Below are 18,257 nucleotides of genomic sequence, written 5' to 3'. Positions count from 1 at the left end.
TTACTGTAGCAGTTCCAGAGTTCATGATGCATACTAACACTTACTATGTATGGCAGAATATATTTTGTCTTGAATCACAGCATAAAATACTGTCACATTAATAAATCACAAAAATAAAAAATAATTATCAAAAATTAATTTTTATGTTTGTAATTTATGGAAAAGGAATACGGCATGGTGAAAGTGGATAACTCACACCCGGGTAATCGGAATTCTACCGTACACAGAATAACACAGGCTTGCAACTTGCTCAAAGTAATGTCCAAAGATACAATTCATTTTGTGATGGTAAGATGACATTACTAGCTAAAATACAATTTTAATAATACATGCAACAAACAAGAAACAGTAAAAAAAAACCTCAGAAATCAACAAACAAATTTATTGCACCTAAATTACAATCCTCTTCAACTAGCACCTATAAAGTAAAACTGGGCAAGATTAAACAAAAACATTTTTTAAACAGGTTGATATATCTAAAAATTATTTTGTGCACAATGGACACATTAATAAGTACTCATTTAGAATATTAAAAGTTTCAATTAAAATTAAGCCATTTTTGCCTATTTCAATGTCAAAACTTACTTTAAATATCAAGTCACACAACTAAAGAGTGTCCACTCTTTTCAAATATTAATGTTGTAACTACAGTTAAGTAACAAGTTCTCTTTGTATAAATATTAAATAATTTTACAAAATAACACTTCAATCTTTTCTATTCTATATCTTCTAATACTATTTTTCTTATCTTTGGGTAATGAAGGCACAATATTGAATAAATATTTACATTACTATCAAAGAACACAAATAAAAAACAATAACCACACAAACAAAATGGTTTAACTTTTTTTTATGCACCGGAGAATGAAAACAGAAGAGTTCAATAAATTACTCTTTCCTTACAAACACACTATTTTACAGATAGTTTTCGCTAATCAAATTAGGAACATAAAATTATAATTTTGCCAGCAAAATTCTTCACACATCTGATGTTATTAAAATATAAAACACAACCTCTTTATTTAGGATCACTTGCATCCGCCATTATATTGAGTGTTATTTCACACGTGTTCATTATTCTATGTAAGTAGTAGCAGCCAGATTTGCAAACAAATTTGGGATGAGCATCTGCAAAAAATAATAATATTTACAAAATATTCTATAAAAATGATAAAATAAAAAACAACATGCACAAGACTTCCAAGTTTTGTCCATAATTCTACAAGTACAAATCTATTGATCAAGTGGTACAGCTATCAATAAATCATTACCACCAAACTATAAATAATATACATAACTAGAACATTGCCTGAGTAACTTTTAAACAAGTCCATAACAAATTAGAGTAGATTCACATAAATTGATAAGCTGATCAATAATTCATATTCTATATCTCTTACAGCAAGGACTTTACAGGAATGAATGAACTATGTTTTAAATTGCTTCTCCAGACTCAAGATTTCACATATTTAATGAACCTATTCCCAACTTTATTTGGTGGAGTTTTCATGTTACTGAACTCCCATGCTAACAGAGGGAAGCTACACTGTGGACTGCCCAAAATCGCAGATATAATTTGCTTAGTTTACGTTCATGTGATGCAAGTCATAAACTTACACTTGTGATGGTCATTAAAATGCTACACCATCTCCACAGATGGCTGAGTTCTCTCCACACTTTATTTCAAACGGAACCTTGTTTATCTAATTTTGTAGTGTGAATGATTATGCAATAAAACACCATTAAAAAATTACAGACTAGAGAACGGCATTTTTCCTCAAATTACTATCACTGGGGACATCCATGACTTTTCCCAGATTTCAAATTAATTCCCTGATTTTGACCAATTGAAACTTCCTTGACTTTCAAGAACTCATAGACAGCGAAGTTGTTAGTGACAAAGTGGCCTATGGAATGCATATGCCTGGAGTGATTTAAGGAAATCATGGAAAACCGAACCTGGTATTCTAGAACGGCAGTCTAATGTCTTACCTCACTCCATATACAACGTGTGACTGATGACGTGCAAGGGTGTGCAACTCAGGCCGTTACCTGCAGCTGTGGTTGCCTTGCATGTGGTTATCGATAAATTAGGCAAGCCTGAAAGAGACTGCAGACAGCCACATCACCTCTACTCGCAGGGGAAGACCGGGGCTTTACAACTTGTGCCACAATGTAGCATGCTGGTAACTCAACTGCCTACTAGGCAGGTGGTAGCACCAGAAGTTTTGCTGGAGTTGTTCTAAAGCATCTTTACTGCCATTTTAAATAATTTATAGTTAAAGAGCTCGCGACAATTTTCGGGAAGATCCTTTCGGCAAAATGAAATTGCGAAAAAATGTAATTTCGTCAATTGGCGAAACCAGGCTTGCAAGTCTGGCAGAGTGTGTGCTGTTATTTTGCTACTGCGCACTTGCACAAAATGTTTGCACTTTTACAATTGGTCTTCATGAAAAACAATGACCTTACCAACACACTTTTTTTACAATTAACAATTTAAAAGTTGTTTATTCATCATGATTTATCTGTACGTAACCTTAAAATTAGTAGCTACTATAAACATTATTACTACACTAATGCAAAACAATTTAAACCACATTCACAGATATTTACATGTTCATATATTCGCATACACACATGCTAAATCCTAGAGCAATAAACTTTAAAAAAGATACAAAAAAAATTCAATAAGCTATCCTGGTCGCACCTATAGCTATGCATAAGACTTTTTTGTCTTATACATTTGTGTACTTTATACGAGTATGGGAGTTGTTTAAAACCGCTCTATCCGTCTGGCGATTTGCAGGTATTATCAAAATTACTGAATAAATATGTGAATAAAATTCCAGATTGCCAAAATTATATTTTTTGGTAATTTTCATAAAATATATTTAAAAGGGCCTGGTAATATTTTATTACCGACAAAAAAACTGGGATTTTTTAAAATTCTTTAAAAAAAAAAAAAAAAAAAAAAAAAATTAAGTGTCGAAAATATATTTTTTGCGAATGTTATATGCTGCGCAGTAGCAGAATAACCGCAAAACTCTCTACCAGACTTGCAATCTTGGTTTCGCCAATTGATGAAATTACATTTTTTCGCAATTTCATTTTGCCGAAAGGACCTTCTCGAAATTTGTTGCGAGCTCTCCGACTATTATAACTTCCTATTTATACTGTTTAACATGGCCGAGATGTACCGTTTAAGAGTAGTGACAATACAACGTCTATAATAAATTAGTTAGCAAGCAAAATAATTTTCAATAAATATTCTTAATTTTTCTATTTTTCTTGCGATATCTCAAAAATTAAATAACACAGTTCAATAAGTTCCACTACTGAGTAAGTGGACACTCTGCCCGGAGATAATCAAAAGTCAACTATTTATTTGATTGAATATGTTCATTCCAAAGGCACAATAAATGACAAGCTGCCAATATATATACAGTAGACTCCTGATTATCCGGGTGCGGATTATCCGGTTTGTGGATTAACTGTGCCATATTTCACTTCCATAAACCATAAAAACCAAAATAATTTTTTGACTTTTTTTTTATATTTGTAATCTATTGATGTGACTGAGCATTTTATGCTGCGATTCTCGATGAATAATGCTGCCAAACATGGTACATGCATAGATGGTAAGTATTAATATGCGTCATGAACTTCAAAACAGCAGGAGCAATCATAAACGCACCCCTGTTAACCGTGTGCGCACGTGTTCCACGCGACCTTGTGAACCGGGCTCAGATTAGCGCAGACGCGGCGCCGCTGCTGCGTGACTCACGCGACTGATACTGGCTCGCGCCGTTGCTTTGTGTGGTATTGTTTTCTGTAGTAATATTTTGACAGTAACGTCTAATAAACGCAAACGAGTGGTACTCGACATTAAAAAAAAAATTAAAAATTATTGATCAGCTAGAAAAAGGAAGAAGTACAAAACAGCTGTCCCAAGAATATGGCATTGGGGAACAAACTGAGCATGACATACGAAAAAAAAAGGATGAACTGTTTAATTTTGCATCCACATCAGACTGTACAAGTGGTTTGGAGAAACGTAAAACCATGAAGGAATCCATATATATCAAGATCTGGATAAGGCCATGGTAGAATGGTTTAATCAACAACGGGCTCAAGGGATCCCGGTGTCGGGCATAATTTGCAGTACACAAGCAAAGTTCTTTTTTGAAAATCTGGGTCTGGAAGAGAATTTCGATGCATCTTCGGGATGGCTAACTAGATTCAAAAATCGTCATGGAATTCGCGAAATTAGTATTCAAGGTGAAAAGTTAAGTGGGGATCAAACAGCTGCAGATGCATTTCGCGGTGAGTTTCAGGAAGTAATTGAAAGAGAAAATTTAACTCCAGATCAAATTTACAATGCCGATGAAACCGGGCTATACTGGAAATGTCTACCTACAAGAACACTAGCATCTGAGAGTGAACAGAGAGCACCAGGCCATAAGGCTAGTAAAGAAAGATTGACAGTTATGTGTTGCGCAAATGCGTCTGGAACACACAAGCTAAAATTAGCTGTCATAGGAAAGGCAAAAAAAGCCTGAATCTTTCACAGGTGCAAGAGCTGACTTGAATAACTTGCCAGTAAAGTATTTCAACCAGAAGGGAGCATGAATGGATAGAGTCATATTTAAGGAGTGGTTTGATAAAACATTTGTACCAGCAGTCAGTGAATTTCTGAGAAGCAAAGGGTTGCCAGAAAGAGCAGTGCCTGTGCTATATAACGCCCCCTCTCACCCAAATGCAGCCGTACTGAAATCAGATAATGGTGAAATATTCGTCGAATATTTGCCACCAAATGTCACCGCACTAATCCAGCCAATGGATCAAGGTGTGATTTCTACCTTGAAACGAATTTATCGTTTTGCTCCAGAAACACATTGATGAAGGAAATGATTTAAAATCATTTTGGAAAAACTAAAGTGTTCTGGATGCTATTTACGAAATTGCTGCAGCATGGGATCGAGTAAAACCATCAACGCTAGTAAAATCATGGAGAAAAATTATTTCAGATAATGAAGATGATTTCCTAGGTTTCGCTAATGACGAAATGGTAATTCCAGCTGCACATTTAGCGCAACTTGCTAATGATGTATCAGGCGGCGAGCAAGTACGTGAGCAAGACATTGTAGAATGGTTTGAATGTGATGCAAACCAGCCTGGTTTTGCTGCACTAACTGATGACATCGTTCAGAAAATCTAAGGGGAAGAGAAAGAGGAAGAAACTGGAAGCGAGAGTGAAGGTGAACAGCCTGTAAAAGTGTCGCACACCCTCGCGCACAATTATGCCGAAGGACTTCTCGACTACCTGGACACGGACGAACATAGCCTCCTTACGGACAAAATGGTTTTACTGAGAATTCTTTCCAATATTCGTAAAAAAGAAAATGAATCCAAGAAGCAGACGTCATTAAAAGACTTTTTTACTGCGGTGTAACTGTGGTGGTGACGGTAAAATACAATGTTTTTGTGGTATGCATTGCAATTGTTTTTTTTTGTAAATTACGTGGAACACTTTAGTACCTATTACGCATGTATTAAAATAATGTTTGTTGTGAATCAAGCTAGAAAATGCTGCATTGATGTACATATTCAGGTAAGTGTACATAATGTACGTACATACGATGTACATAATATACACCCGCCCCTCGAAGTAGCAGCTCTGGTGAGAAAAACCAGAAGCTTTCAGGGTTAGTTTAACTCAGACATAACAGGCTGCGCTAGTGGCTTATCAAGGCAGTAACACACTTTGTAAACAACAGTCGGGAATTACGTTAACAGGTTAAATAATTGTGTGTTATAATACAACACACTCAAGTTTTTATGTTATTTTGAAATCCTATAGAAATCAAATATAACTTGTATATTAAAAGCATTGTTATTTTGTAACTTAAATGTTTTTAGCGCCTGCTTAGGAATGCCTAGCCATATTATGTAAACAACACGTTTCGTGATTTTTTTAAATTTAAATTTAATCTGTTCAAAAATTTTTTTTGTAATATAAATATATGTTGTTTAATTGCTGTTTTATTATTAGTGCAATGTTTTCCTGAAACGAATTTGGACGTTACTATGAGGGGCAGGTGTTATAGTGTTTGTATCGACAGTCGGGATACAATTTTTTTAATGAAATCAATTTTCCCCCCGTCATTGCTTTAACCGTGTTTTTTGATTATCCGTGGGCCCCTTGCCAGTCATTACCCCGGATAATCGGGAGTCTACTGTATGTGCGTGTGTGTGTGTGTGTGTGTGTGTGTGTGTGTGTGTGTATATATATATATATATAAAAATTTCTAACACACGTCACCAGTTGCATCATTGTCGTACAGTCCCAGCAATCATACACTTACTGTACAGTAGTGTTATGATTATGAAAGCAATACCTCTATTTGTAATTCTAGCACTATTTGTTGTACATTCTAGCTCTCTCTCTTAAATTCGGTCCCTGTTAACCGATTAGAGTTAAAAGAGATGAAATAAATAATACTACGAAATTCAAGTAACTGTTTCCCACCTTGGAAGGAAAGAGTCTAGTGCGCAGGCTATTCGGCCGGGGGTTCTTCGGCGGCCGGTGCCTCCTCGGGCGGTGCGTCGGCGGGGGGCTCCGCGGGGGCCTCACCGTCGGCGGGGGCCTCCGCGGGGGCCTCGGCGGGAGCCTCGGCGGGAGCCGGCTCGTCGTCCGCGGGCGGCTCCTCGCCCTTCAGCTTGGCTATCTCCACCCTCAGCTCCTTGTTCTTGGCCGCGCTCTCCGCCAGCTGGGCCTTCAGCCCGTCCACCTCCGCCTTCACCGCCGACGAGTCGCACAGGCTCTTCAGGATGTAGCTGCCGCGGCCCCACACACACAGAACACCTGCCTCACGCCTGCTACAAGCCAGCTTCAGCAGCATTTCTGCCCGCTGGATACCAAAGTCTAATTAATCAGCATGAGGTCACAAAAACGAAGTGAGGCGATGAGATGAAAATTGAACGTCGATGGGATCGACGGATAGGTGAAATCGGGGAGTACCTTGACAAAAACCCATCAGCGCAAGCAACATAACACCACGTTTCCTACTAGCAAAACATCCCAGTTTGACTGCAGGGAACATAACCTGGTCTGTCCTGGTGAGAGCCGAGAGATCTGACCAGTCAACCAACGTGGGCCTAGTTTCCACAGAAGTAAATATCACAGAAAAGTCCAATCATTAATCATTTACAGAAAAATTGCCACCAGATGATACCAACTATGAGATTACACTTCCTACTGGACATAGCATAGAAACAAATTTCTCACAGCCTAACCAAATTGCGTGGCAAAACTCGTAAACAGAATATCTTGACTTTTTCTGACTCAAGATATCTTATAATTATTCCTTGATAAATATTATCAAAATATTTGAACAAAAATTATTAAATTTTTTTTTTTGCACTATTACCTGAAGATTTTACCAAATTTACTTAATGATTAAAACCAAAATAGCTTGTATTTATAGATTCTCCAGTGTAATGACAAAAATGTATTTTCAATAAGCCTGAAAGTTACATTATACACATTACAACAGGATTGCAGCATAGGTTAGAATTTATGTCCAATAAAATTTGCATGTCACAGTTTGTAAAAGTAAATGTGATTTTGTGTAAAACCTCATTTATTTACACCATAGTCTCTCTTGACATACATCAACATGATCTCTCTCACCTGAGTGACCTTCACGCTCTCATTACTACCAACCTCCAGTGTTTTAACACTCACAAAATCTCCGCCCTTTACAAAACTTGTTTTGATTAAAACTTGAAAGTATTAACAGATCAAAAATCATACTTAACACACCTCCAAACAACTGAATCCATCTGTACCCAATTGACCCCTTCTCTAACAAACCTTTTTTTATTACACTGTTATCACCTTTACCAATCAATAGCACCAAACATGACAAAACCAAGAGGACAATACTTTTTATTTCCACAAACTTTTAAGAGAAGCTCCATTACCCAGGTTTTTTAATTCACTGTACTAGATTGGCACCATCTAGTGAGTCCTGTGTGGGAGATGTAGTGACACTCGTGGGCTGATTTTCTGTTTCTTTTAGTTCCTGAGTGTATTCACTGGTCGAATGTCTACCAATGAAAAGTTTAATTTACGACTAATCTAAGTAAAAATAACACAAATCGCAAATTAAAAAATTAATTGGTAGCTTACTTGAGAAGTGATTCAAAAAGCGAAAGTACCTCTTCCATGGAATTTCAGGGAAAGGAGGGAGTGATGAGTTACATCCCAATATTCTTTGGCTCCGCCTCTGAAAGTCCCTTCCAAGGACAGTGCCACCCTGTGCCCAGTGCTGTTAACCTTGTCTTTAACGGGAACACGGAGCCACCGCCATTAAATGGTTGGTTTGCTCATTTCCCACCAAGGTGATCAGGGTTCGACTTCCGTGTTCAAACTCAGATATTTCACAGGTGGGAAACATGGGTGACATTACCATGAGCCATAAGTCCCCCCCCCCCTCCCTTTTCCAAATTCACTCAGTCAAAACTCCATGCTCCATCCCCAATTCGTCTCTAACAACCTCATCGATGAGATGTTACACTCAATAAATCTAATGGAAACAAAGTGCAGTTTTTTAACCAACAGTTAGGAGAAAATGAAACAATCTCACTAAAGGAATAAACCGACTGTATGCTAAAGTGTGAATGGTAAGAGTGGAAATAAAATTGATTTACAAACCTAGTTTCATTTAAACTTTCAAACTACTACAGTCCAATATGAAATGCTGAAAAAAAAAAAAAAAAAGTACATATTTTTAAGGATACCTAAGTGCATCATCTGGTTTTGATTCCTCTTCGTAAAGGGAGACCAACACTTTTGTTAAGGCATCTATTACGCCCGTTTTTTCCAAATACTTCCTGAACTCTTCTCTCTTCCCATCAACTGGCTGAAATTGCAGAGATACCAGTGTAAATGCAGTAATGCTCATGCATAGTGTTTTATATTCTCAACTGACAAAGAAAAAAAAAAAAACAGCACATATGATAACCTACACCATTAAGTTACATAAATTTTCTATAAAAATAAATTTTATGACATATAATTAGGTATATTACAGTCGCTTTAAACTTTTTCATATTAAAAATTGATGAGACATAGGTAGTCAAGAGTAATCAACTCAAGTTGTAATTATTTTTAAAATTGGTGTTTGAATTTACATGCTATCTTTCAGAGAAAGGTATCTTCATTACAAAAAAAATAAAAAAATAAATAAAAAATTTCGAAATTTTTTTTTAAACCTATATACTTTTTTGAAATCAAACATTTTTTCTCTTTTTAAAACACAACTCTGCACTATACAAGTTCTCAGGGCATGAGCTAAACAAGCATGTAGGGTACATCGTCCACCTAAGATCTTTGATCTTTTTGTCGTTTTTTTAATACTAAATTATTAAAAATAAAAAGATACGGGTATACAGGTAAATGGGCATCACTCTGCATTCACTATACTTGTTAACCAGGAAGCAAAATAAGGAAACGATTTGTGAGGAGGAGGGGGGAATATAGAACAAAAAAATTAACATGTTTTCCATGCAGAAGCTGCAACTACTAAAAATTACCCCAACTTAGTATTTTTTTTTTGAAAAACCCCTATACTCCCACTTACCACTTTAGTTTAATAAGCACTTTTATTTAATTACAGAGCATTTCTACTAATCTGAAGCAAAACGACATGAAGATATGATACTGTGTCTATTAAATTGATTTTAATTGGAAGTTGACAAACATGACTGTTTTTAAAATTACAAAATTTTCAGTTAAGCTTAATTCCTATTAATGCAGAATTGAGTAGATAATTTTATAACATATCTTCATGTAGTATACTTATATAACTTAATGTACCATACCACATTTAGAGACAGTTAACACAAATATTATTTCCTCTGTATCTTCCAATTAATTTGCAATAAAAAAGAATTGAATTATACTCCCTTATAATTTATATTCAAGCCAATTAACTGTCCAAATTATCAGTAGTAATTAATGCTAATTTTAATAGGACAATATGCCTATTATAACTTGTCATACTAAAATAAAGTTTTTACTAAACTTTAGTTTTCTCAATAAGAAATATTCACAAAGAAAGCAATTAAAATAAAATGTGTAAATAATAACGTATAAAAGTTAATACTGATTAGATAAAAAGTAACGTATGCAACTTGAGCAAATGCAAAAGAAAAATTAAAAAATTAAAACAGGTGCAATGAATTTAATATACTTACACGAGCCATCGCTAAGTTATTATCTTCTAAACGAACTTCACATGCAGTCTCTATCACAAAAATTTATTCCTTTTTTTTCAAATATACGAACGTCAACTTTTGGATTGTTGAGATTAGTTCCTACTTATTATACTTATTGGCAGTTTCCAAATTCTGTTAAATCGTCAATTGGGTAAACCATAAAGTGAATGCCTTGTCTTCATGCCGAAAAATTAAAAATGTTTTCTTGAAAGAATGTCATGCCATTAAATTTATCATTTCTAAGTTCAAGAAGAGACGCAAACAACCGACAATCGAACAACTGAAAATCAACGGAAATAGAAAAATAAAGATGAAAGAACGTAGCCAAATATATATATTGTAAATAGTTTCTAAATTTTACCACAGTTAGTTGTATCATGTAAAACTATGAAATATTTATTAGGTATTTTATTTGTTATTTTGTTGAAATAATACACCACAGTATCCCACTTATTAAAGTTTTTTTAAGGTACAGGACTTATAAACATCACAGCATTTTTAAACTTATGTAAATTGAAATACGTTGGAATTTACCCATTGTCATGGAAATGTGTTCTTTTTTTTTATTACAAATAATGAACAAAAAGTTAAACAAATTCTTTCAAAATCAGTGTAAAGATTTTGGTGGTTTAGTAAAATTCTTTGGTAGTAATACAAACTAAGGAAGGCTGAATAGCTGTTGATGCGAGCTAAATTTTTTTTTTTTTAAATTGTTTGAATGGTTAACGGCTTTCGCCCACAACCAGAACTAAATCATTCCAATCTTTATCATTTCGTAGCAATCATATCTCTTACTGAAAATAAACATCCATGCCTTACCCGGGACTCGAACCCAGAACCCCTCGCACCGTAAGCCGGTGTGCATCCGACTACGCTACGGAGGTCGGCTGCGAGCTAAATAGTGATTCAGTGATCGGGTTTTCTTGCCCTCGTACTGCCCTGGGCACTAATCAACCATGGAGGTATTAATCTATGGAGTGGGTGTCTGTTCTGAAGTTAAAGTCAACTGGTTAACAATTATAAAGCAAAACAAATCGTAGCTGAATGATAGCTAATATGCTATAAAATTGTTTAATAACTTGTTTAGAACTTGCTAGGAAGAATCGTAAAAATGCCATAATGTAGTGAATATTGCTACACTAACATAATAACAATAACTATAACGGCAAGAAATTAGAGTTAAACTTCATTATTTAAAAAAAAAAAAAAACGTTTGCTATACAGGTAAGAAAGTGAGGTAACGATCTTTCTCATTTTGACTTGAAGTATTAACATAGCAAAGATTGTACACACCAACTCCCTCACTACCTACCTCCATGGTATCAAATACCGGATCTCAGTTCTGTCATATGTGCATTTCGTCACAGAATAAATATATTTATTCTGTGATTTCGTTATGGGAGAGTGTCCACATCCGCATAACAGTGGTCAGATGTCAGTGTGTTATGCAACATTTACTAGCAGCACCTTAAAAATAAAGATGGATGATGCGGAATGTGTCGAGGATATATTTTTTTTTTCAGGTAACGCAGATATAGACTGATGAAGGCATAATTTTAATTTGATTCGTTTTGTGTTATATAACTTCCGGTTGTGCACTGGAAGTTGGCATCCCTGGAGACCAGCTTTGGTCCAGGTCGGGCAATTTTAGGGGATGGATGCTGTCCTATGGAGTTTATATGCTACCTATCCATTTATTATATCTTTCCACTAGATGCCGCTGCAGCACATCAAATTCTATACCGTCCAACCGATCACCATAGGTAAATTCATTTTTATAACAGAAAATCATAGGCCGTGGGCCATACACATCCAAACAGTGAATGTGTGTCATTTCTCTATGTCCACCACATGGTCACATAGTAAGGTTTGGCAACTTTTTATCCTTATCCTTGGTGAGATACTTTCGCTTAGTGGAGCTCGCGGCATCTAGCGAACTAACGGCGCTATTAATACTTGAGTTATGAACTTCAACAAATGCTATTGTTTGGTGTGTCCGTCATAATATTGCCTTGCGGTTTTCTAGGATTTCAATATTTTCATTTCGGATAGATTTGTGTTATTGCTTTCGGTCAAATGGTGTCGGAGTTTATCAACCTCAGATATAACATCCATTTATATATACATGGATTAATAAAAATGTAGATATCAGTAGTAATGGATCCTTTTCAGTATTAGTAACCTTTCATTTGTACACTTTTTTCTACAGTGCTTTATAGATTCTAGAATACATACAGAGGTAAATAAATATACACTGGCAGAACAACATCTGCCGGGTTCTGCCAGTGATAGAAATTATTTTGCACACTCGATGTTCAAATTAAGAAGATAATTACTGTCTATATCTTGGGCTTGGGCTTGGGCTCAACCCGGGCAACGCCGGGTAGTGCAGTGAATCTATATTATGGTAAAACAGAATTATGATAAGGTAATACAAAATGTTTATGAATGATATGGATTTATTGTAGAAAGTTGCATTTATCCAAAAATGAAAACAAATTCGTCAAATTGAGATTATTTTTATTAAAATATATATACAAATTGTTATAAACTATATACCTACATTTAGGTATTTCAAAATAATACATTTTTAAAAATATCATACAAAAATATCTTAGCTTATTCAATTTACTTCACTATAATATCATGTCTTACAGGAAAATAACGAAAATAATGAACAGAACATATTTATATATGTGTTACTTTTGCAGTAATTAACTTAATACAGAATAAAAATTCGATATCTTAAAAATTGATGTATAAAAATGAACTTTAAAGGGTTTTAGTCTGTACAAATAAATATCACGAGCACATAACTATTGTTGTAGCGGTATAATATATGTTACAACAGGTAGGCCTTATTCTGTCGTTACCAGATTCGCACAGACATAGCCATGCTGCATAGCGGTGTTTTCTTCATGAGATGTGACAGTGTGGAGAACTCAGTTGAGTTATTTCCCAGGTTTTGGGTAAGAGTATCCTGACTGAGGCGAGAAGCTCGGCAGCCCAACAGATGACCCGCCAAAGGAAGGACCTGCTGATTGAGAAGGTCTTCCAGACGGAGCTCCTCCATATGCAGGAGCACCAGAAGAAGCTCCATTGTATGCAGGAGTTCCAGAAGGAGCTCCATTGTATGCTGGGGCCCCAGAAGGAGCTCCTCCGTATGAAGGAGCCCCACCGAATGCAGGACCTCTGACAGGACCTGAGGCTTGAGCAGGACTTCCAGAGGAAGCTCCTCCATATGCAGAAGCACCCATAGAAGCTCCATTGTATGCAGGAGTTCCAGAAGGAGCTCCGCTGTATGCTGGGGCCCCAGAAGGAGCTCCTCCATATGAAGGAGCCCCACCGAATGCAGGACCTCTGGCAGGACCTCTGGCAGGACCTGAGGCTTGAGCAGGACTTCTGGAGGGAGCTCCTCCATATGCAGGAGCACCAGAAGAAGCTCCATTGTATGCAGGAGTTCCAGAAGGAGCTCCGCTGTATGCTGGGGCCCCAGAAGGAGCTCCTCCGTATGAAGGAGCCCCACCGAATGCAGGACCTCTGGCAGGACCTGAGGCTTGAGCAGGACTTCCGGAGGGAGCTGGATATCCAGAAGAAGCTCCGCTGTTTGCAGGAGTCCCAGATGGAACTCCGTTGTATGCCCCGGAAGGAGCCCCACCGAAGGCAGGACTTCCTGCTTGATCAAGACTTCCAGAAGGAGCTCCATTGTTAGCTGCTGCTGCCTCCTCGGCCATGTTCTGCTGCAGTGACTTGAGGATTGCCTCAGGAATGGGCGGCGGGGTGGGGAGGTGGTCGCCCTGGGGCTGGAAGCCATTCTCGTCGGCGGTGTAGGAGAGCTTAATGGTGTTGCCTTCGTTGTCGGTGTACGAGTAGGATCCCTGCACTGCCAGTGCCTCTGCGCCAGGTGAGCCGGCATTCTTCAGCGATCCGCTCTCGGACTGCGAGATGCCGTTCGCCGTCTCGTAGCTACGCACAGAAAATACATTCCTCAACGACTTCTTGTTTTAGCTACTTGGAGATTGTCTGACAAACTGCACACCTTTCTAAGCATCCATACTGCCATTGCCAACTTCATCATTATAAATAAGACTTTATTTTTTCAAACTTCATAACTCGAGAACTATTTGTCTGATCCAACAAAGTACTGCGAGACGCCTCAGTGATCACAGTCATCGTGGTCCCCGAATCAATAGAAATGTAAGCACTACAATTCTTGGAAGGAGTGCGTAACTTTGGGGGGATCAGCCAAGAGGTGGCTTCGGACCCCCAGACATAGCGACGGAAAGTTGGCAGTGGAGTCAGTGGAGCAACATGATTCTGCAATGATTTACCATTACCTCCTGCAAGATGGCATTGAAAGGCCAAAGCAATCCTAGTCCTGAACCAGAAAAGATACCTACTCGTATATTTTTACAAGTGGAAAATCCCCCGGTCCGGGTGGGAATCGAACCCAGGGTCTGAGGCTCGCAAGCTAGAAGCTGTAACCTCTGAATAAACAGGTCGGTTGGTAGTAGACTTACTTTTATATCGTTAAGGTACCCACCTAGTCAAGGGCGTATTTGTTTTAGTGAAGCGGGATAAGTGCAAAACTTGCTGGTGCTTCCAGCACGGTATCGCCTCTAAGTGCAAGACTCTCAACTGTCGCGCAGGCTTCTCGTCGTGCACAGGGCAACTATGATATTTTAGCGGTACCCATATCATTACATGACGGAGAAATGAACATAGAAGTGTAATACAAGTGCTTTGAGTGCTTTCAAGAATCTGTACTGGGTGTTTCATTCCTAAATATTATATTCTAACACTTGCATTTTAGCCATTTTTACTCTTCAAAAAAAGTTTAAAAAGCCTCAGGAAGCACTTTAGACCATAAGTTGTATAGAGGTTTTCAACTTATTTTGTCGTGCTGAACCTACTGGTGATGTTTGTTGGTCGAATTAAGACTCAACTTTTATATTGATTTTTTTTTGTATTCCCATTAAAACTAAATTAACGTTCGATAATCAGGTACAGCTAACCCTGATATCGCATTATAGAACCATTTTGTATCAGTGTCGACTATACGTTGAAAACAAAATATCCACCCATGGAATTCAACCGTCTTGTAAGGCTCGAGGGAGCTGGTGTTGATGGATCCAGTGAATCCAGCACGCTACGCTACCGTCGCAGCGTTCTGCTGAGCGACTGTCTCGCAAGTCACACACGGAGTTCCCCCGCAGGTCTCGAGCGCGACAGAAAGGCGAGGGTGCCCACCTGAACATGTAGCTGCCGTCGCCGTTGTTCACATTCTCGTACTTGAGCACGGGGATCTGCGGGCCCGGCGCCTGGGCGCCGCCCCCGGCTGCCGTGGCCCCCGGGGCGGCGAGCGAGCCCGGGGAGCCCCCGGCCGTGGCGGCCCCCGGCGGCGGCAGGTAGGTGTTGTCCAGGCGAGCCGCCAGCGACACCCCCAGCAGACAGGCGAGCACCAGCTGGAACACAGGCGTGACACTGGGCTGACTCCCCGACGCGGACTCCACTCAAACAAGTGGCGTACATGTGATAACAGTCATGTTATGAGAGGAAGATATCCTCTAGACGTGTGATCGGTACGTGGTCTATGCCTTGTCACTATCGAAATACCCGATACCGGAAACCATTCACATAAGCATGGGCGTAGATCCCCGGTGGCCCGGGGGGCGGGGGGCAACCCCTCTGGAATTAAGAAGCCTGCCACTGAGGTGGCCCGCTTGCGCTTTCGAAATTGTGACTGTGAAACAGCTTCATGCCAAAACAATTTTTTATGGGTAACTTTCTGTATATTTTAAAGTTGTGAGCTTATTGCATGCATTCAGGCCAACACACGCACCCATGCAGGAATGACTTGTGTAGGTTAAAACCCCTGCGCAGAACTCTCTGCCTCTCTCCCCCCCCCCCCCAACCCGGAGAAGCTTACAGATTTGTGCTCCTGCTCATAGACATGCCACTTATAAACATAACTTTGCAACAAGAAAGCCCTTCTTACTCAGCCAGAAAGTTTTCAAATAATTTTAAAGGACAAAAAAAAGTAATTGTAATAACCAAATATGGTGTGTGAAATCGAGCCCTAAGACGCTATCTTGTAACATCTCGCGTCTCGTAAAATAATCTCCGTTTCTTACGAGGCGAATGAAGTGGCGCAACCTGCACCATGGGTCCATAACCACAGGGGTGCAGCGATTTCACCTCACTCACCGAGGTCCAGGTTCAATCCCGTCTTGGCCAAACCCGAATCATCGCACTGTAGAAACGTCGGCCGATAGGTTTCCTCGGGGTACTCCCATTTCCTCCTCCTACTCATTTCCTCACTGCTCACGTTTCACAAGTTCAGGGGCTCAAAGGACCTAATCAGTTGCGTAGAGAGGTTAGGTCGGACCCGGTGCGGACAATTTCTTGTTCACCCCTACCCCTTATTCCACCAAAATGAAGCTATTAGAATAAGTAAAGATAAGACACGTATAGTTACAAGTTTTATCTTAAAATTATAAGGATAATAGCACTTAAAACTTCCCACATGCCCTTAATTTGTTCTTTGCTAATTGAGAAATAGTATCATCAAAACCAGTTCGTTTCGCTTCTTTGTTTTAAAATTACAAGATGGCTGCTTCAGAGAGCTGAGCTTGGCTCATGGTGGATCTAAGATAACCTTTTATTAATTTAAGTTTTAAATAACTTTTCTCACGCGTTGCTACTGAAACACAAATAGCGAGCAAGAATCTTAAAGCTAATGTCAGATTTAGTACAGAATAACCAACTCTAAAATTTTTAAAGAACACTATTCTCTAGTAAAACGTGAACGTTATTTATTGAACAAGTATTAAATATTATACTTATAAGAAATAATATTTTAAGGTAGTTTTTAATGTAATTTTTTTTTTGTAATTTTGTCGATCCCCCGGGGTTGACCCGCCCCTGCGCCGCTGCGCCCCTGGACCAAATAAGCAAAGATGTCCCTTGGAGCGTCGCACAGTTGGTACGTCAGCTCCGGAACGACCAGGTCGGCGACTCCGCCGGGGCGGAGGCGAGTCTAGCCGGAGGTGAAGCACGAGCCGTGCTCGGCACACGAGTCGACCCCTGAGATACCCACGAGCTTCATGGTCGGCGATGCGTCTGGCGTGTGCTGGGACTGGCAGGAGGTCCTGGGAGGATGTGCCCCGCTGAGCTGCGGGCCTGGTACTTATACCCCTGGGCGCATCTGCCCGTGTGGGGGACACGGCCCCCCTTCTTCTCCCCCTCCCAGGGGCATCGCCGCGACTCGCGGAGGAGAGTTGGGCAACAGGGACCATCCCCCGACCGCTTTCCCGTCGCCGTCCGCTGCCGCCGTCCACAGCCGAGGGAAGCCTTCTCTTCACAGACGAGAGACCCAAACTAGCGATCGTCAGGGGTAGGAAATTTTCGCGAAAATATCTGAACGCCTACTAGACTGCAACAAATTATACCCACACCAGCGGTTTCTTCCTTGTGATTGGCGGCCGTCTGCGAGAGAAGTCGTTGCCTTGTTTGCACGAGCCACTAAGGACGAGTTTGCTTCCGCGCTGATTTAGTGTGATTGGTTGTTGTAACAATCGACATGCACCTCAAAGTAACTCACCCAATCACGAAACACAGACGATGCTACAGTGTTTTAACTTCCAGCTACTCTCGGGATCTTTTCGCGAAATTTTCATGGCCCTACCGATCGTGCATCTTCGATTTTTTTTGTTCATTGTAAATAAATATGGCGGTGTTGATAAAAGAATACTAATGGACAATTAGGTTAGGTTAGCTACATTATAAACACTTCAAAACATTGTGGACGGTTGATTTGGTTAGGATAGCTACATTAAAGATACGGAAAAAAAAAAAACATGAACTTCGGGGAACTTCGGGTTTTGGCTCTCTCGTCTGTGAAAAGAAGGCTTCCCCCCAGCCGACGGCGCGGTCAGGGTCGACGGAAAACTATCCAGCTCAGGCGCAGGTCA

At 39.2% G+C, this 18,257-nt stretch overlaps 2 protein-coding genes across 2 annotated transcripts; both read right to left on the bottom strand.

The window, feature by feature from the left end:
- Positions 1–361: 361 nt before the first annotated feature.
- Positions 362–10,575, bottom strand: LOC134534242 (c-Myc-binding protein homolog). Its single transcript, XM_063372527.1, has 4 exons — positions 10,264–10,575; positions 8,806–8,927; positions 6,530–6,837; positions 362–1,128 (listed from the first exon to the last, which is right to left on the bottom strand). Exons 1-3 carry the CDS (start codon positions 10,270–10,272, stop codon positions 6,558–6,560), a joined length of 411 nt encoding a protein of 136 aa, XP_063228597.1. The 5' UTR covers positions 10,273–10,575; the 3' UTR covers positions 362–1,128; positions 6,530–6,557.
- A 2,337-nt stretch (positions 10,576–12,912) lies between these two features.
- LOC134534241 (skin secretory protein xP2-like) lies at positions 12,913–17,431 on the bottom strand. The gene is made up of 3 exons (XM_063372526.1): positions 17,384–17,431; positions 15,535–15,749; positions 12,913–14,250 (listed from the first exon to the last, which is right to left on the bottom strand). The coding sequence occupies exons 1-3, from the start codon at positions 17,390–17,392 to the stop codon at positions 13,236–13,238; spliced, it is 1,239 nt and encodes a 412-aa protein (XP_063228596.1). The 5' UTR covers positions 17,393–17,431; the 3' UTR covers positions 12,913–13,235.
- Between the last annotated feature and the right edge of the window lie 826 nt (positions 17,432–18,257).

The sequence above is a fragment of the Bacillus rossius genome, chromosome 7 (genome assembly GCF_032445375.1).
Source record: "Bacillus rossius redtenbacheri isolate Brsri chromosome 7, Brsri_v3, whole genome shotgun sequence".
NCBI lineage: Eukaryota > Metazoa > Arthropoda > Insecta > Phasmatodea > Bacillidae > Bacillus > Bacillus rossius.
The sequence above is the reverse complement of the archived record's forward strand: the minus strand, read 5'-3'. Positions and strand labels throughout refer to the sequence as shown.

Bases quoted from the DNA above. Each gene is read 5' to 3' on its own strand.
- LOC134534242 (XM_063372527.1), bottom strand. The intron at 6,838-8,805 runs GTATCCTTAAAA...GGGCCGCGGCAG, and splicing joins AAACCAGATGATGCACTTAG to CTACATCCTGAAGAGCCTGT.
- LOC134534241 (XM_063372526.1), bottom strand. The intron at 14,251-15,534 runs GTGGGCACCCTC...TTCTGTGCGTAG, and splicing joins GACGGCAGCTACATGTTCAG to CTACGAGACGGCGAACGGCA.